This window comes from Lissotriton helveticus, chromosome 5_1 (assembly GCF_964261635.1).
Source record: "Lissotriton helveticus chromosome 5_1, aLisHel1.1, whole genome shotgun sequence".
In the NCBI taxonomy this organism is placed as follows: domain Eukaryota; kingdom Metazoa; phylum Chordata; class Amphibia; order Caudata; family Salamandridae; genus Lissotriton; species Lissotriton helveticus.
Window position 1 is genome coordinate 849,589,439 of NC_136065.1, and position 21,298 is coordinate 849,610,736.

At 41.3% G+C, this 21,298-nt stretch overlaps 1 protein-coding gene across 1 annotated transcript in view; it reads right to left on the reverse strand.

Moving 5' to 3' along the window:
• LOC144753418 (rap1 GTPase-GDP dissociation stimulator 1-like) overlaps positions 1–21,298 on the reverse strand; it is a 591,335-nt gene that overhangs the window by 130,055 nt on the left and 439,982 nt on the right. The window contains exons 4-5 of the mRNA XM_078641113.1: positions 14,674–14,799; positions 11,566–11,694 (exon numbers count right to left, since the gene is read on the reverse strand). Coding sequence (XP_078497239.1) covers positions 11,566–11,694; positions 14,674–14,799 — 255 coding nt within the window. The remainder of the gene's footprint in view (positions 1–11,565; positions 11,695–14,673; positions 14,800–21,298) is intronic.

A 21,298-nucleotide genomic window follows, 5' to 3' on the forward strand; every position in this document is an offset into this window, starting at 1 on the left:
ATTGACTTTGGATTTTCTATCGTTATTTGATTTTGATCAGCCTCTAAATAGAGCATGGTTACTCAAATGTTTCAAAAACATAGAGAGTTTAAAGTTAATCCAAACAAATGATATTGACTTAGTTGTCTTATCCGGAACAGCTGCCTGGCCTTATGCTAGGGTAAAGTTCTATTCTAAATTCATAGTAAATCTTATATTGCAACAGGCTGAGAACTTCCAGTGTAGGGGAATTGATGTTCTACCTGTTTTTTCTTCTCAAAGAGATAGTCTCCCTTATAACAGACTTTCCCAGCAGGGCAATGGTAAAGATGGTCCCACTACCTCTTATGACGATTTAAAAATATGGGTATCGAAAAACACTCGTCTGGTGACACATGTAATGCCCCCCCCCCGTTAATTCAGAATAGTCTTCCAATAGAAGATAATCAGCGGTGGAATTGGCTGCCCGGTGCTTTATCTAGTAGAGCCACAGACAACCCTAAACTTTTCCAACATCTTTAGCAGTAATTTGAAAGTTATCTCTTGGAATGCCGCCGGGATAAACAGTAGCCCTGAGAAATTACAGTACTTGTTTTCTCTGAACGCTAGTGTGATTTGCATCCAAGAGACCTGGTGCGCTAGTAGATTGTGTGCAGGGAGAGATTATTTTGCTCTAGAGGCTGTGGCTGCTCCGTCGAAGAAAGGGCGTGCAAAAGGGGGAATTGCGTGTCTTCTGTCCAATAGATTGAAGTGGAACTTCACTCATTATGTTGATTCAAGCAACCTATTTCAGGCAGTGTCCATCTGTAGCTTAACCAGTAGGGGAAACTTTAATTCCCTGGTAATAATAAATGCCTACATTCCCCCCGATGAATGTTTTAATAATCTATTGAAGCAAATGTTTTCATAAATTAGCAGATTAAAGATGCAGAATTTCCCCCATATGTTTTGCTAGTAGGTGACTTTAATTGCAAAGTTTCCAATTCAAGCCTAGAGTATTTAGAAACAAATTTAAAGAAGAAGCCCTTCTTATTCCCCAATCCCTCTTCCCTAACAAAATTAAAACTAATAAGAGAGGGAAGCTGTTGTTAGAAGAACTTTCAGCAGCGGAGGGATTAATAGTGATTGGTAGGCTTCCCTCAGATGTCCCTGCTAAATATACTCATAGATCCTCCCAAAGTGAGTCAATTTTGGACTATGTAATCACTGACTATTGTACTTTCTCCCTAGTGAAGGATTTGGTGGTCTCGTCGACACTATTTAGTGACCACAATGTGATTACTATAAGCCTCTCATTTCACCCTCCTAAATCCGATGCATGGTCCTTTGGCAGTGGCATAGTTAACTTCCATAAGGACTCTGGTAGATGCTTCTGGAATTTTAAAGCCAAGAAAGGCCTGGAGGGTATACTTGGTAAAACAATATTAGAACTGAATGTTTGGCAGGATTCCGAAATAATTCATTTTGAGAATTTTATGAAGGAGGTCACCTCTGTTGCCAAAAGGTCTAGCTTCTCTGTAAAAAAGATCATTGTTCCCAGACCAATTTTTCTCCTAAATAAAGAAGTAAATAAATTAGTGCCGGAGCAATTTTTGTGCAGAACTATCGAAACAAATAAGAAAATATTCTTGCTAAAAAGAAGGAGAAACAGAATTAGGAAGAAATTTAGAAAAGAAAAGAAGACTCACTCTGGATAAGACTTCGTGAGGCCGCTGTTTATGGCAAAGTAAGACAATTTTGGTCTCTCATTGGTGAGGGTTGTGGAGCATGAGTCAGCTCTCTCCCCATTCCCATTGCTGAACTATCATGGGTCATCTGCATTTCCAACCTGTATGCTGGGAATATCGCAATGGTAGATTGTAAGGAGATTATTAAAGATGATGAGTTACCTATTGATTCCCCTTCGGAGAAAACCATTGAATTGGCTATTAGTGATATGCGCTCCTCCGGAGCAATGGGGCCTGATGAACTTCCCATTTCAGTATTGAAGCAGGATCCTATTTCATGGAGTAAGATTCTTTTCCCTTTATTTAGATCTTGCTTCATTAGTAAAATTGTACCCTCTTCTTGGAAGGGGAGCATATTGGTCCCTCTGTTCAAAAAGGGCGATAGGGATAATCCAATGAATTACCGCCAGATAGCCCTCCTTGATGCCATAGGAAAAGTCTTTGCCAAATGTCTCCTCTCTTTAATAACGGATTGGGTTGATGTGAATCAGATCTTACCCCTTGAACAAACTGGCTTCCGTAAGAGACATGGTACATTGGATAACCTTACATCCCTTCAGGTTATTACGGACAAATATATAAGAGTACGGGGGGAGGAGTGTATGCGGCTTTTATTGATTTCTCCACAGCATTCGACAAAGTTGACCGTCCCTTGCTGTGAAGAAAATTGTTTGATTTGGGCATGCCCCCTCTCCTACTAGATCTGGTGCGATCCCTACATACGGATACCTGGTGCCGAGTTTTACAGGGAGGAGAAAGGGGTTTATCGCGGGTTATCCTCTCCATTAATGGATTAAAACAAGGCTGTCTTCTTGCCCCTCTACTCTTCTCCCTGTATATTGCTGACCTCCCTGCTACCCTTTCATCTTGTGTTGGCATAGCCCCGGTAGTGGGGGGATCTTCCATTTCCTGCTTGTTATATGCTGATGACATTTTTATTCTGGATCTAACTCCTAAGGGATTGGCCAATCGTCTGCAGGCTTTACATCTTTTTGCAGAGTCTCACTATATGAGGATAAATGCCTCAAAAAGTAAAATAATGTGCATTGGTTGGGCAGTAGGGGGTCAGAAACTGGAGGTGGTTAAGACATATACCTTTTTAGGAAAAATAATTTCCGCTAACTTGAGTGAGAAGCCTCATATTGATAATAATTCTCGTAAAGCCAGATCCCAAGGCAAAAGTCTGAGTGCCCTCTACTCCGCCACAGGGAGAAGACATTTTGCTTGTTTACTGGAGGTTTTTAGGGCAAAAATTCCTCCAACTCTCCTGTATGGAATGGAACTGGTTGATATAAAGCATTGGGGCTTTCTGCAGACGGTAGAAGGAAAATTAGTAAGGACTATTACATCCCTTAACCCGGCCTGTACTGTGGCCGCCTGCAGAATGGAATTCGGTCTCCGTAGCAGTTGGGTGCAGGGCCTTTCAGCTTTAGTTCGATGGGTTGTTAGCCTTGCTAGAGGAGAAACGGGGTCTTTGAGATTCCTTCTTAAGGGGGAATTGTTGGGTAATTTAAAAGAGTACTCCCAAATTGTCAAGAATTTTAGAAAGGCTGTGGCACTTCTTGAACTAGAAGAGAGTACTCTCTTTACTATCTCTCCCAACCAGTTAAAATCCCTTCTGAAACAGGCGTCATGGGATTTATGTTTTATGTTGGATAAAAAGTCTATGCAAGTAAAGAGGGGAGGTGATCTCCTTGTCAACTGATATTCTATGAAGCTTGCCCAACCCTATGTCGCCTGGAATTTACCTCATGGTATTCGGAGATTCTGGTTCCTTTTAAGGCAGGACTTGTTACCCCTGAATATTCTTTTGGCAAAATGGTATGGGTCTTCTCCCACATGTAATTTTTGTAATGTATCTGTTCAGGATCGTTCCCATATATTTTTTACATGCCATGCATTGCGTCCACTTCGGTTGAAGTGGTTAAAACCAATATGTCTACAATTGGGTATCCTTAATGTGAATTCTTTTCTACAGGCCTTATATACTCCTCCAAATGAAATGTTTTGCTTCTATATTTTTAACTTTGTTTAATGTTTTTTAGCTATTTATTGATGAAATATGGAGGTCTGTGACGCTGATTTTCTTGTTTAGTGGAAAATGTTGTAGTTGTCATTTTATTTTAGAGAAATGTGTATTTGTATTTGTTGTATTTTGTCTTATGTGGCCCTCTTTTGAGAGCCAAAACATAATAAATAAATTGAATTGTATGCAACAGGCAAAGGGCCGGAAAGTGTTAATTGAAGGAGCCTGACGTTGCAGTAATGGTGATATGAGGACAAAAAAAAAAGAAAAAAAGCATTTGAGATCTAGTAGACATATATAGTCAATCTGTAGTATTTACTCTCAAAACTCAACAAGATGCATTGGAATTTATTATGGCCATCCTTGGAGTTTTGGACATGAAGAAGTAAATATTGATGACTTATTTGGACTGAGGTATGCATGGAATCATGCCTCTGGAGTTTGCTCTTTTACATCTACCACTCAAAGCGATTTCTCTACTTAATATCTCTGGATTCTAAACTGTGCTTTTTGACGGGTTGATTAAAAAGGCTAGCCAAATTATAACCTGCCCAAATTGTAGATCATACTGTGTGACTACTTTACAGTTACAGAGAAGTGGGAAATACGTAACATAAATGCTATAACGATTCAGAGCAGATGGATCTAAAATTTAAACTGAAATTACAAACTTCAAAGCAGGACACATTTCAATTTCTGGAAGAACATACACTATACTAGCTATCATCTTTCATGAAGGACTTCGCATAACTTCAGGACACTACACTGTGTACTTAAGAAGCGTAAGTGGATGGATGAATTGCAATAACCGCAAGCTTACTATGAAACAAAAACTGCCTTCAAACTTCCAAATTCATACCTCTTCTTTCTTCAACCAAAGTTCTACGGATCATTACTGTTTAAAAAGTGGTATACAGTGTTTGTTCTTCATGGATCATCGGTGTTTAAGACATCATGCGGCCTATCAAGGGTGAGGTCTTCAAAACAGACTCCAAAATTCCAATGTGCCCTACATCTCTTTCGAGTAATGGACTACTTGCAATATCATAACAGTAAAAACATGTCTGATATGTTCCTTTAAATTAGTTTAGTAGCTATAGCTAAAGTAATTGATCAATTATTTGTAGTGAGTGCAATGCACAGTGTCACTTATTTATAGAGACATAATGTGCAGTTCTGTTTTTTTGTACCATCTACATGATTGTTTTTTCCCCTCTGTTCAAGGATGAATATTTATTCAGTACATCGTTTATGGTGTACAAATATGAAAGCTGAGAATAGAAAAAAGGGAAAATAAAATGTTTATATCAAATGTATAATAATTTTACAGTGCTACAGCTGTGTAATGATTCATTACTAACAGAAACATTTGAATTGCAGAAACTTAAACTTTACTGTGGAATTTTAAATTATGTAACAAGAACTTCTACAGTTTTCGCTCTTTTTGCAGATATCGATGGAATTCTTTTTACAGTTATTTAGGTGACTAATTACTTCTTTAAGTTATAATACATCCAATAAGACATATTGATGAACACTGCTGGATACACTGTGAAACTAAAGCACACACGTATACAGATAATAATATAGACTGTCACACACTGATGCACATAGTGAGACACCCATGAACACACTTATTCATACTTTGACATGCCCAATCACACACTGATTCATACACCGAGACAGCCACAAACACACCTATCCAGGATACACTCATACATACAATGACACACCAAAGCACACACTGATACACACTCACTCACACATACACTAATACACCCCAGGACAAACTCATACATGTATTGACACTGTATAGAAATGCACTGATGCATTCACCGACTCACTCAGACGCTCACTCATGCATACACCCGGACACCCCGGGACACACTCACACATACAGTGACACACCCATACACACTGATGCATTCACTGACACACTCAGATACTCAGTCGCACATGCACTCAGACACCCAAGGACTCACTTATGTATGTACTAACACACCCAAGCATACACTAATGCATTCACTGACACACACACTCACTCACTCACTCATGCATACACTCAGACACTCCAGGACACACCCATACATATACTGACACAGTCAAGCAAATACGCTGATCAATTCACTGACACACTCAGGCACTCACTCATGCATACACTCAGACACACTGGAACATACTCATACATAAACTGACACATCCAATCACACAATGATACATTTACTGACACACCCAAGCACCCAATGATACATTTACTGACACACTCAGACACCCAGCCATACATATACTCAGACACCCCAGGACACACTAATACACACACTTACACACCAAAACACATACTGATGCATTCACTGACTTAATATGACACCCCAGAAGACAGTCATACATACACAGACACAGCAAAGCAAATACTTTGATGCAGTCGCTGAATCACTCAGACACTCACTCCTTAATACACTCAGATACCCCAGGTCACACTCATAGATACAGTGACACACCCAAGCACACACTGATGCATTCATTGACACACTCAGACACCCAGCCATACATACACTCAGACACCCCAGGACTCACGTATACATACACTGACACACCCACAAACACTGATGTATTCACTGAGTCTCACTCTGACACACCTACTCATGCATACACTCAGACACCCAGGGACTCACTCATACATATACTAACACAATCATGCACACACTGACGAATTCACTAACTCACTCAGACACTCACTCATAGATGCACTTAGACACCCCAGGACAAACTCATACATGTTCTGACACTGGACAGCACACACTGATGCATTCATTGACACACTCAGAAACAGTAAGTCATACACGCACTCAGGCACCTAGGATCTCACATATATACACACTAACGCAACCAAGCACACACTGATTCATTCACTGATAAACTGACACACTCACGCATACATACAGTCAGACACCCCAGGACACACCCATACATATGCTGACACAGTCAAGGAAATACACTGATGCACTCACTCACAGACTCAGGCAATCACTCATCTATACCCTCACACAACCTGACACACCCAAGCATAGACTGATGCATTCACTGACACACTCAAACACTCAGTCCTACATAAACTCAGATGCTCTTGGACACACTAATACAAACACTGACTCACCAAATCACACTCTGATCCATACACTGAGCCATCCACAGACGCAGTGATACAGAGACTAAGACACCCTGGCACACACTCATTCATATACTTTTTTACCCAGACAAATTTCATACATACACTAACATACCCACGCATACTCTAATACATACCCCTGAGAAACCCACATACACAGTTGTACAGATACTGAAATACCCTGACAGACACTTATGTATTGATTGACATACCGTGACACAAACTCATCCATACACTGAGATACCCAGCAACACACTTATACAAATGGCACGCTTCACACACACTTATTCATGCACTTATTCACCCAAAACACACTGATACATACACTGATACACGCAGGCACACTCTGATCCATACACTGACAACCAGTCACACTCTGATTCAAGACCTGACACACTCAGGTACACACTGATTCATACAGTTACATACCCAGGCACACACTCATACATATACTGACACACCCAGGCACACACACTGATACACCCAAACACACGCATGCATACACTTATACGGCGAAGCACACACTGATATATACACCTACTTGCTATGCCATTGTAAGGTATACAGTCACACACCTAATAACATAGAGAGCAGCCTAAACTACAATAATAAAGAGACAGAGACAGTTCTTCCATTGATTAAATGGTGGTTCTAAGAACAAAGTTATTTTGGTAGAGTTTTGTAAAAAATCAATTGTAAATGTTCTTTTTTATTGGAAAACTAACAAAAATACAAAAAAGCACAACAATAAACTGGATACAACATACTTGCATTGCTCTGGAAAAACAGTGTCCTGTAACAGCAACAACAAAATGTAAGCACAACAATAAAATTAACAATCATGCTTTTAATAGCATAAAGAAAATCAGAAACATTAACAATTTTAAGTGCCACACATTTGTGACATTGGCACAGTGTGTCACCATCCCATCCAATATATCTGGTATGCTAATTTCAGCAGGAATTAGAGTTTGTGCTGAACGTGAGGCACCTACAGCATTTCCTGGTGTTGTCTCGCTCTCCCTCACCATCCATAGGGAGGCATATTTGTGGATGGGCCTCAAGTGTTTCCACATGGTTGCAGTCCTGTGAACAATTGTTTGCCACACAAGTTACACTGCACAAATCAGGCAAAACCTTTTTGTGATATAACTCAAAAGCGAACCCCCTTTATAGTTAAAATTATTTTTCAAACTTTCGGAAACCTTGAGTACATTCCGATCACGTGAGCAGACCAAAAACCAAAGAGTAGCACTTGTCTATGTTTAGCAGAAGGACAAAGGTACCTAACATTTTGGGAAAAACAAATAAAATGATACAAAATGTATGCTCACTACTTTCTCTTTCTTTTACCACCATATGTCTCTAACTACTCCTTCCTTTACTGTGTTTTTACTGTTTCACCTTGCTGTTTCTGCCATTTGTTTCCCTGTTTTCTCTTTTCTCCACATTTTTTCCTTGCTTTTAACTTCTTCATATAACTCTCTCCTTCCTTTTTCGCATATTACTTGAGTGCCTTCGCCTTGCTTTCACCTCTTTCAGATTTCTTTTGACTTCGGTTTTTATATGACCAGTCCTTGGTTTACCCTTGTTATTACTGCTTTCTCCTTCATTTTGCTTCTGGATTGTGTACCCTCTCCTTCCTTGTCCCTTATTTTCAATGCTTTAACCTTGCTATTTCTCTCCTTTTTCTCTGCCTTATCATTGCTTTCTCATAGTTTTCACAACTTTTTCCACAACTTTTATAAGTTGCTGTGGCTTGTTTTTCCCTTATAATGTAGGGTTTGCAAACATGTGGGTGGTTGGCCACAGTGCCTGGCTGCAGACCAGGCACTGTGGATGCCCCCCCAATGCGTTTTAAAAAACATTGATATACACGGAAAAACCAGGGACATTATAGTTAGGCTCACATTTAATTCATACAAGACCATAGGAATTCAGCAGTTATAGTTACCTGAGCTGACTATAACATATGCCCCTGCAATGAACTGCTTATGACCTCACATATTACATCACTCATGACATTGTCACTGACATCACTGGTGATGTCTCAAATGACATCACTCATGACATCATCAATTGATGTTTTGTTAAAGTTTCTGAGTGTTAAACATACATACCAAGGTACTACTGAAGGTAAATTAGTATACTTTGTGTACTACTAATGAGTAATACTATTTATATATATATAATTACCACTGGGTAATTATGGTTAGGACCACGTTTCCATAGGAAAAGAAAAGCATTGTTCACTTTCCCAATGACTTTGGCCCAGTTTGGCGAATTGTCACAAAATTTCCCACCAAGAAAGCTTTTCAACCTCAGATAAGTTCTGGAAAGTTTCAGGGAGGTCCGTCAAGCGGGCGCCGAGAAAAAGGCGCAGTCCCAAAACAAGTTTTTTTTTCTATAGGAACTTTAGACACAGCTGCAGCCCAAACCGCTGAATGGATTTACACCAAATTTGGCAGAAAGCTAGATCATGGTCCAGAAAGAATTATTTTTCTGATTTGGTTTTAAATCCATTCAGTAGTGTTTGAGCAAATAATGCTCAAAACATTTCTATATATTACACTGCGGAGGATCCGGGGACCCTACAGATCTTTTGCAGAGATCTGATTGGCTGTCATCACATCAACAACTATATGGTGGCAGCCATCTGAGGATTCGGAACTCAGTCTTGAGTCCTAATAACAACATGAAAAAGAAAGCCATAAGGAGGCAGGGTAGGAATACCCTGACCCTCTAGGCCTGGCGGTGGGGTCTGCAAACCTGCAGCAACATTAAACAGGCCCTGGCAAAGCCAATAGGGCTTGCCAATACAAGAGCTAGTGACTTTGACAATGTGGCTTTGCCATGTTGTACACCAGGGTGGCTGCGGTTCGGCATGGATAAAAGTCAGTGGCATGGAGTGTCCTAAAGTGGATTGGGGGATGTAGAGTGTCGTAGACTGGATTTGTTGGAGTAGAGTTTTATACAGTGGAATAGGGGGAGTAAAATGTTTTACAGTTGAGTAGAGGCTAGTATATTTCAGTGCTTCAGTAGCAGAGAGTGTTATAGAGTACAGTGTTGTGGAGTGGCATAGAGTGGAGTGGGGTGGAATAGAGTGAAGTGTGTTGGAGTGGTTTGAGGGAGTACAGTGAGGTGGACTGTGATAGATTGGGGTAGATTGTACTAGGTAGAGTGGGTTGGATTGAGTGGAGTGGGGTAGATTGGAGTGGGTGGACTGGAGGGGTGGATTGGAGTGTGGTGGATGGAAAAGGGGTGAGGTGTGGTGGATTGGGGTTGATTGGAGTGGGGTGGAATAGATTGGTTTGGGTGGGGTAGATTGAATGGGGTTGGGTGGTTTGGTGCAGGGTGATTTGGAGTATAGTGGAGGGTGTGGATTGGACTGGACTGGACTGGAGGGGATAAATTGGATTGGAGTTGCGTGGATTGGATTGGAGTGGGTTGGATTGGAGTGGGTTGGATTTGAGTGGGTTGGATTGGAATGGGGTCGATTGGACTGTAGTGGGGTGGGGTGGATTGGAATTTAATGCGCTGGTTTAGAGTGTGGTGGGCAGGATGGATTAAACTGAATGATCTTTAGCACCTTCAGGCCATGGTATTTTAAGTGAATAGCCTCTCTTTGGACAAGTTTTGCATGGAGTGTAAACTGTTTTTAGTAGATACTTTTTAATACTCTGTGTTGTTTTTCTCATGAGAGTTTCACTGTCTGCAAACAGTGAATAGGTAAACTCTCTCCATAGAGTAAACACTGTTCACAGTACCCACTTTCCTACTCATATCCACTTCATTTCTCAATGTAGGCTCAATGACTGTGAGGGGTTTGATACAGGTAAAGTGTGTCCGTAGTAGGGCATTAGTTATGTAACAGGGCTCGAGTATCCAGAGGAACTTGGTTTTCACTGAACAGTTGTATAGAGATTTAACACTGTGTGCAGTACAGCATATCCTTTTACCTGTGGTTGATACTCAACATGAACTCGGCTACCTAGAAAGTTTATGGTATAGGGTCAATGTTGCATATAACACAAGCTAGCTTCACCATGAGGGTTGTATATATATATAAAAGCAGTAATAATGCTTCATATTATTCTGAGCTATTTTGCACGTACTTTCATAGCCCTCAAGCCATAACCATTTATTGAGCAATGTGAAGAACAGAAGCTTGGATGACGTTATCAGTGATGTCATCAATGATGTCATTTGAAATGTCAGAAATGATGTCATAGAACATGTCATGAGTGATGTAATATGTGAGTTCATAAGCAGTGCATGGCGGGAATGCAAGTTATAGTTAGCTCTGTTAACTATAACTGGTCAATTTCTAATTTGTTTTAGTTCAAAACGTTAATGTTGTCTCTGACATATTCACCTAACTATAACGTCACTTTTTCCAGTGAATTTCTAGGATTTTTTTCAGTGAATAATATATATATATATATATATATATATATATACATATATATATATATATATATATATCTATATATATATATATATATATATATATATACATATATATATACACATATATATTCTGCTCATGAAATTTATAGGTCTGAGAACATGATCTATAAACTCTCTACCTCATATGTTGGAAATCTTCCCATGTCTTTTTATCACATCATAAAGAGTTGGGAATGCAATTGAGAGACCCTACTCACCTAGGTCTGCAAGATTGGAAAGGGCTACCAGCCCCACGCTCACCAGGACGTCATTTTCTGGAAAGTCTTTGAATATTCGGACAAGGGAAGCAACTGCTCCAGCCTCTACTAGCTGCTCCTGAAGTTCACCTAAATGTAAAGCAGGGAAAACATGGTCCATAATGGAGACACCTACCAAAGAGGCAGGGAATACTAACAGTTGTTGAGCAAAGCAGAGGTAACAATTACAGGCCCAAGAATCTCCCAGTTGGATCTTCAAAGGGAGTTATTTTTTGCAGAGATGATAACCCAGAAGTTACAGTTCATGCAATACAGATTTGTGGATCATCTAAAGTAATATCTCTGTATAAAAGCACAGCCAATCCACTTATTTGCCCTTTCAAGGGTGATACAAGGAGTAAAATTAAGTAAAATGACAAAATCATATATTATTTAAGGGTAAAGGATGATTTGGTTTGTTGTGCAAATGACCAACATTATCTTGTGCATAGCTATGGAGCAGTCTTGTTACCTTTATATCATGTCTCCTGATAAAACCCATGTTAATCATTGGATAAGCCTCAGGGTATTGAGTATTAGTAGATGATGCCTAGTACAATCCTGTAGCTCCTTAATGGGCAATGTGAAGTAAGGTGGTTACCAGTCTGTCTCACCTTGGATGGCCGATTCAGCAAAGCAGAGGAAGGTTCAAAGGATATGGAACCCAAATGTCATTCTCTGCTACCACAGATAGCAGGGGGTCACATCAGTTGTACAGTGTGGGGAAAGTAGCAATGTTTGGCTTCTATTCCATACACAACATACATTATGTTTTGTGTGGTATTGTTTTTCAGCACCGTCCTCACATCTTATCCCATGATTGAATATTGACCATTGAGGACACTTATTATAATAAAATGGGAGGCTACTGCCCATTTCACAGTGTACTGGTTTCCACAGCATAGGCACATGAACCATACCAGAAATCTATTCCACCTTTATAAAAAGCTCATCCTGGCAACCAAGGCTGCCTACTTTGAGAATCGGATTAGCCGGGCCGACAACGTCCAGAAGGAGACATTTAAAATCCTAACGGAGCTAAGTAAAAGACCCCAAGAAACGGAAACAACAATCCCATGCAATACCTTTCAAAACTACTTTCTAGAAAAAGTAGACACCATTCTACAGAATATCAGAAAGGATGCTGGGCCAGGCCTCATTGATCAATCGATTGATCATCCTCTGAAGGATGTCATCATTTCACACTTTCCTCAACTAGACCCTATGAGCCTGGAGCAAATTATGAGCAAAACCAAGTCCGGGTCCCCAGCTGATCCGCGCCCCCCAGGCGTATTCCGCCTAGCATGTCCTATTCTAGAGGAGCATGTCCTCTCGTTGCTGAACAAATCATTACTTACAGGGCAGCTACCTGATGGATTTAAAGAAGCCCGGGTAAAGCCTTTAATAAAGAAACCAGGAGCCGATCCCAAGTCCTTGAAAAACTATAGGCCAATCTCCCAGCTCCCGTTCCTGGCCAAAGTCCTGGAGCAACATGTGCTGAAGTCCCTGGCCTCGTTCTTGGAGTCACACCACCTTCTCCACGAACTTCAGGCAGGATTCCGCGCACACCACAGCACCGAACTGATGATGCTCTCGGTGCTGGATGAGTTGAGAGAGATGGCTGACAGTAAGAAACCGAGCGCCCTGATACTTCTAGATCTATCGGCAGCGTTCGATACTGTCAGCCATACACTGCTCCTGGACAGGTTGACCAGTTTTGGGATTCTGGGGTCAGCATTCTGTTGGCTGAAATCTTTCTTGCTTGGGAGAACACAGAGGATTCAGCTAGGGGAGGAGATCTCAGAGGTTGGAAACTTAACATGTGGGGTACCTCAAGGGTCCGCCTTATCCCCCCTCCTATTTAACCTGTACCTTCAGCCATTAATTAACTCCCTGGCAAAGATGGTTTGTCGCGTATTTAATTATGCTGACGACACCCAATTGCTGCTGAGTATAGAGAATACAGTACACGCTCAGACCCAAGCGCAGAATGTACTCAGATACACCGTTAGGTGGATGTCTTCGAATCTTCTGAAAATAAACCCTGAGAAGACAGAAGTTTTAGTGGTAGCATCGACCTGCTCCCCATGGAGTGACTTGTACTGGCCCCAGGATCTGGGCCCTACTCCTAAACCAGCGGACAAAGTAAAAAGTCTGGGCATCAAAATTGATCGTGAGTTGTCAATGGCGAGCCAGATTTCCACCGTAGCCGGCACCTGTACGGGTTTGATTAGACAACTACGTAAATTAGCCCCTCTTTTGTCCAGGTCCATGCTGCGTACGGTCGTATCCACGACCATAATATCCAGGCTGGACTACGGAAATGCGCTCTACCTAGGCCTTCCGAAAATACTAACTAACAGACTGCAGGTGACCTTAAATGATGCGGCCCGCCTCATTTTTAGGCTACCAAGACGCTCACATGCCTCACCACTGCTACAGAGCCTCCATTGGCTGCCTATAAGGCAGCGGTCTGAATTCAAGAGCCTTTGTATAGCCCATAAAGCGATCTATGGACAAGCTCCGTCATACATAAAAAAACGGCTGGAGCCGTACAAGCCAGAACGGTGTCTTAGGTCCTCCGATGCACAACTGCTTGTTTGTCCTCGTTTTAGACTCGCTACAAAAGGTGGAAGATCCTTTTCGGTCTTGATCCCTAAAATATGGAACAAACTACCTGAGTCCCTCCGCAAAGATTGAAACCTCCTTCGCTTCAGGAAGTCTCTGAAAACAATTCTGTTCAGAGAGGCTTTGAGTTTAGCCTAAGCACGTTCCCCCTTTGGTCATCCTGCTGAGTAAGATGCTGTTTCCTTTCGGTCAAAAGCGCCTTGAGACCTGCCGGTGAGTTGGCGCTATATAAACCGGAAATACAAATACAAAATACAAATACCATACTAGAACCCAGTCAATCATCAATTATAGACTTCACCTGAGAGGCAGTGGTAGTCAATTAGGGTGGGAAATGTACTAATGTTTACTTTCCGTCATCTGAATGCTGGCATTCAGCAGAGAGTGAAAAGGCAAGATTGACCTAGTAGACTAGCCTTGCAGCACAGTCTGGACACTTACAGTTTTCGTAACAGAGACGACCGATTGCCCTGCCAGCATGGAGAAGAAGCTCTTGGTCTGATCTCTGCAAAAGGGAAACCAGTTCCAGAATCAGGCCTGCATCAATACAAGGCTTGCGCATTTCTTCTGCAAAACAAAGGAGAGAGAAGGAAAGATCAATCACCAGGACAAAAAAAGCGGGATGAGAAAGTATGTTACATACACTAATACATAACACTTAGCAGTTGGGTAGTTAATTGTAGTTCACACAGACTGCATAATATTTCCATATACTGCTTCATACTCACATTAAACAAAACTGCTTTGGGTCATAGCTATCACCCAGGACTGTACCAGCCCACAGTAATAAACCACCCAGCAAAAACTGACCAGGTATGGAATACTTGAAGAGATCTGTCAAATGCCGCTGGCCAATGAAGGACTTTAAATTTAGAGTTCACCACTGCAGGCCCTAACTAGTTACATGCCTTAAGAGCCTATTGAATTTTCACAATGGCAATCGGAAGTGGGATGATAGTAACAAAGTCCATCCATGATCCCAGCAGATCTCTGATCCATGTCTTTCTCTAGCCTACGCCAACTTCCAACCTTAAACTTTAAACAAAATATCTCAAAATCGATAACCCAGTGTAGTAACCAACTAAAGTGGACTATATGAAAAGAAGAAATACCTGCTTACTGAAAACCATAAACTGCGCGCCTGTCTCCCACTTCCTCATCCATCACACGGCTAAGCCCTGCGCCCCAAAACACGATAGGTGCACCACTGTGCTCCTCACACCCTTCTAAAAACACACCCTACATGGTGTAGCATACTACCAATGTAGTCACATGCTTAAAGCTTCTCACATAGGGGTAGTAAGCATTATATACATATTGTAATACAATATAATTACGCAGTGTTAGACCCGTCTGCTTCTGGGAGTCCCCTCACCACTATGATTTCTTTTGTTCCCCCGTACCTCCCAAAATTTGTCGTTTTTCTTTGTCTGCCAGGACTTTTTATGTGCTGTTTCATGGGGCTAGATGTTCCTTGACGCCCAGTTGCTCACAAGGGTTTTGGCACCTATTTACAAGGTGCCTGGCGGAACCTGTGGCATTACAAACTGGGGTTGTCAACCTGTATGAGTGGCCCTAAAATGGTGGACACCCTTTTCCCTCATGTGAGTGACTCCCATTGGAGCCTCCCTGAACTCTGGCCTTTTGAGGTTTTGGCGCCCTTTGTTTGACGCACATTCCTGATAGGAATCCCTTTGTTTTCCTCAGATACACAAAATGGCTGCTCTAGAGCCACAGTACGGTGGCTGCTAGTGACCTAGATATACCTCATAAGGGCCAAGGCATTGTCACAGCCAGAGAAGGTTCTAGAACCTTCTGGCTCGTGCCAGCACCCCAGGGCACTGGCTATAAAAGGCCCAGTCCCTGGCGGCCATTTTAGAAAGAAGAAAAGAAGAAGGAGATTCCAGACTTGACACCAGATTGACACCTGCCCTGTTGACCCCCTGAGGTGGCTGGTAGCGTAGGCAGTAGAGTAGCAAAGGTTCCTGGGGTGTTTTCCAACTGGCGTTCCAGTCAGCTGCGTGAGTGGTGACCTTGCGCCTACAGCGCCTGCCCTGTAGTGTAGTTCCTATTATCCCAATAGGCTCTGCGCATTGGAATAATACCTTCAATAGTATAGGCCTAGACCAGACGTTAACTAGGTCTACTACTGTCGATATTAGACTTAAAGTTTTGGGTTTGCCAGCTAGCTCAGAGTTCACTAGAAACTTTCTCAAATAGGCAAGGAGGAGTTGAACCTCCCTGGATAGACAAGAAGTGATTTAGTTTCTGACAACCATAGAACATGACAACTTTGCTCTCCCCTAATCAAGAGTATATCTCGAGAGTCGTGTGAACAAAAGGCAATTTATTTTACTCAGTTACTCAGTCAGTACGTGCATTCTTAGTCTCATCAGATTGTAGAGAAAAGGAAGAGACGGGCGTGTTCAATAAAAGATGTTGTTTATTGATCAGTCTCTTTTCTCATACAAGAGAAATGGATCGATATTATTGCAATACTTATGGTTAAGTAAAGTGCATACATTAAAAGCAGAAGTATAAAATAATACTGTAAAAACATTGATATGGTTTCTAAGCCATATGAAGGTTTAAAATGAATAAAATATATTACATATATACATTTGACTAAACGTACTCAACTGATGTTTCTAAATACGCCTACCCCGTGTACCTGACCTAAGCCTAATACGTGGGCGGGAATAGAAAGTTACAGTTTAAGTTAAGTTTGCTTTTGCCAAGTGACTGACTAAAGAATTCTCTGCGAGGGGTTATTCAGTTCTGTACCTGGAATCTAGGATGGATGAGGGATGGTATCTCTCGTCTCTGGACTCGATATTCCAGGCTGCCTGCGAGGGCTACCCGGAAGCGCCGGAGCTGGATTTCTCGGCAGGAGAAAAGGCAGCTTCTCGTTCTCAGCGCGTCAAGAAGGCGGGGCTGCGCCAGCGGGGTCTGCTCTGCTCTGGGCTTCGGCAAGTCTGGCTGCTCCGATCTCGTCACCACCGCGTGTGTTTGCATAGGGCAATATCGGTAATATTTATACCTTTAAGGTGCCGAGATTGACGTAAGGATGGACATAGATACGTCAATAAGGATGTCATACGACCAGGTCGTTAGCACATTCTTTTGCTGAAGTTCTCGGTGAAATCAAAACAATGGCCGCAGGGTTTTTCCCAGGTTGTCATAGGTTTGATTTGTTTTGAGAACTCCGTATGCCTTATCAGGGGCTGGAGGAATATCGCTTGTCTAATTAGATGGCAAGCGTTATGACCTAATCAGATAACACGTTCCTGTGCCGTAGTGTGGCTTTATCAGATAACGGTTCCTGCATCATGGGGGTTTTCTGCATCATGGGATGGCTGCTAGTTAACTTGTTAACCAGAATAGGGTCAGGAATAGGGGGATCGATACAGAACCTATAGGAATACATCACACCCACTCCACGCTAACTATGGACATATTTACTAATCTAGGCATAGTAAAACATAGTACAACATACTATAGAGTATTGTGTATACCTTACCACCCCAAAATACATAAATGCATTTTGAAATTATCAAATATACGGAAAAAAGCAGTCACATGTATTGTATGCACTCAAGCTGTAGAATAATGCTAAAGTAATTACGCATTTGTATACATTATTGCTATTTGGTATATGAGAATTTACACATGAAATGGCTCTTAATACAGAAAAAAGGTTCGAGACCATTTCATCACAGAATATAATAATAATGAACATACCAGCAGGCAGCTAATGTCTATAAGTATCTAAAATTAGGAATTTTAGTTCTCTAAGAATAGTTCTTACTTTAAGCAGAAGATAAGTGTCCCGAAAAAATATGCAAAAATATTTTGGGGCTGCTTGAAAAATCGCTGTCCGTGAACTGGAGGGAAAATTGTTCATGTGACTTTATTATTAAAGTTGAAGGCCAAATTCAGGGAACGCCGTGTGCGAGCTTGCTCAAAAGTCTCTATTTCTGCTCTGGTGAGAACATCATATCATTTAGACTGTCGAAAAAGCTGTCAACAGCTTCCTGGGAAAGTTCCACTAACTCGGAAAAAGGTGTAACCAGGCATTCGTGCGCATGATTGTCTCCATTGACGTTCTGATTTGGATTGCTGACAGAAGGTCGTACCTGATCGATGCTGCTTTCATCTTGAACTTCACTACCCCTTAATCGTAGTGGTGAAGCTTCCACGACTGCCGTCATCAGGATTGGTAGCCGTTGAGGGCAGCACAAAGCATGAGCCTTGATTGGACTCAACAATGTTTCTGCATCCATTGGCGCATCCGATTGTAGCGTCAGACAGGTGTCTAACACGCATTCTTCTCCGCATAGCAGGCACCTTAATACAGGTAAAACACATCGTTGCCACATTGGTCGAAATGATAGAAACCAAGTCATGTTCAGGTCTCTAAGCCGGGATAGTCCCAGGATTTTTGATATCCGGTCCCGGTATCCAAAGGCTAGGATTGTTTCTTCCCTTGTCGCAGGTGTTTTGTCTGTGACATGGTTTGCCATAACGAAATATTAGGACCAAGAATAGGATTCCTGCAATTAGTCCCAAAATGAGGGGAAGTCCGCCAAAAATCGAATGGACGAAATCTGGAAAAATACCCAGTATGGCTTTGAATGGTGTTAATGCCATCGAAAATACTGTCTTAAATACTTTTGAGACTCCACTGGTATCAGAAATATTTAAGATTTCATTCAGGATTTCTGCGAAATGTATGGGGGAATTAGTTGATAATAAGGAGTGTATCTCTGCAGTCGTCCTTGCGACTTGGAGATCATACGTTTCTTTTGATGACGTGAGTCTGGTCGGCGTCTGAAGAAGCACTGTTTTCATTCTGCTTAAAGTATCTATTCGAATAGAAGTAATTTTCAAGTTGGGCCATGCCCTTGCCTCCCTGTCTGGAAAGGAGCTGGGGAACAATGAATGTCCACAGCACTTGACCTTCGCAGTCGTAGTTACGAGATAAGGAGTCCCGGGCATAAGACTACAACATCTGCGATCTACAATTAGAATGTAACTCCCATTATAGAGTCTTTGAAAGAATGGTTCTATCTCTGTTGCAGGTGCGCCTTGCTGGTGACATGAAAGGTTATTTGAGTTCCCTTCACAGGCTCCATGCAAACTAATTCCATTACACAGAAGTGTACCGCTTAGTGACATTGCACAATTATTGCCACTAAGAAACACTTTCTGTCCTTTATTACTGACACATGCATGTGAATAGGGCAAGTTCCATGTTGTTTTAATGTACCCTTTTCCCAATTTTTCGTACATGCCAGCCTGTATATATTTTTAGCAGTATTGAAACCTGAAGGTTGATATTGGAATATTAATTATCCCATGTATTATCCATTCACTGACAGGTCGTTCTGACATTGTCACTGGTAATCTTTCGAGTTTCTCAATGCTCAGGATTGTATAATCAGCACCCTTTTGTGCCATACTGATTTGTCTATCAGTAAGGTTAAAGATATGGAATAGTGACGTTGTGTTGATTAAACGCCAAGGCACATAGCCTGAACGCAGATTTTGTAACGTCCAGCCAAGCTGTACAATAGAACGCAATTGAGACTGACCGTGTTGTAACAACAGTAAGTCTTGCGATAATATGTCGATTGCTGAAGACACAATGCTGTCCAAAGAAAAAATTCTGGAGGACAGAGTCATTAACCCATTGTCCACTACAGAAAGTGATTTTTCCAAATTAATACGGTCAATTTCCCGTATCCTTTCTGCTGTCTCAATTTGAGTAACCTTCCAGGCCTCATTGTATGCTGCATATACAGAGGCTGCTATGAAACGTTTTTGACGCTGTTTGCGCGGTCCCATAATGAAATCACGCAAGTCAGCACCATCAGTAAGTAGAGTTAGGTGTTGCTTAATTTCTGCCAGTGTGGAAGTTTGTAGCCATTGAAGGCATAATTTGCCCACACTGTAGGTGGTTATTATTCCTGGGTGATGTCTTTGGGAATATCTAGGGTCTGGCCTGGTCATTTTGAACCCCTGTGTTTTGTTCAGGAATCTGTCTTGACAGTTATTAGTATCTGTGGGCCAGATCAACCACTGTTTCCAATCAGGATGTGTTCTGTTTTGGTTTAATACATAGTTTACGTCTATCTCTTCATCTATAGAGCTATTGCTGTACATTGTTGGTTTAGGAATAGACGGTTTATTTAAGTCTTTGATTTTGGCTAGGCCAAGACAGGTAGTTTGTTGAACAGTGTCATTTAAAAATATGATTTGTTCTGGGATCATGCAGGCTCTAAACATGGATTCTATACCCTGCACTTGCCATTCCATTGTACCCCAAACACTTTTCAATTCAACATTTTTGTCCCAATATTCAAAACCAAAAGTATTCATTTGTTCAAAGAATGAGTCTGAATATATCAATTTCGTGTTTGTTATCATGGTCTTTGTCCCTGTCTTATTTGACAATTTGAAATAAAATGTTTCAGCATTACTTGTGTTAAAACCTGTAAAGTATGAATATTTGTCGTAAACGGTTCTTGAGCTTCCTTTTGGAGGGGTTGCACAATGTTCCCATTGATTATAATTTAAAACATTTCTAGGTTGTGCAGATTTATGTAGAAAATGGTTACCATAGTGGTTATAACAGTACATACTATCATAATTTGTAGAACCTTGCAAATAATCATGTTTGGTAAATTTAGCAGACATTACTAAGTCAGACATCATATTATTTATACTTTCGAAGTCCCAATCATCAGCAAATGAGCTTGGTTTTACAAATTCACTCAATGAGATCTTAATTTGGTGTGGATATTTCAGGATTTCAACCGGACCATAGATTTCGTAGTCAGTGTTGTCCCATGCTACCCCACCCGGTATAGGATTGGCTGTGAAGTTGACTGAAGAAAGTTCTCTTTTCTCGACGTGTGAAGATGTGTGTGGTTTGAGGATCAAGTTGATTTTCTGACTTGCTGTGTCCATTTTAGCATATTTTCCCTCAATGAAGCGTCCCAAAGTTAGTACCATGATGAGCCAAAGTATGAGGATAAATGCACCAAAACCCACCCAAAATTCG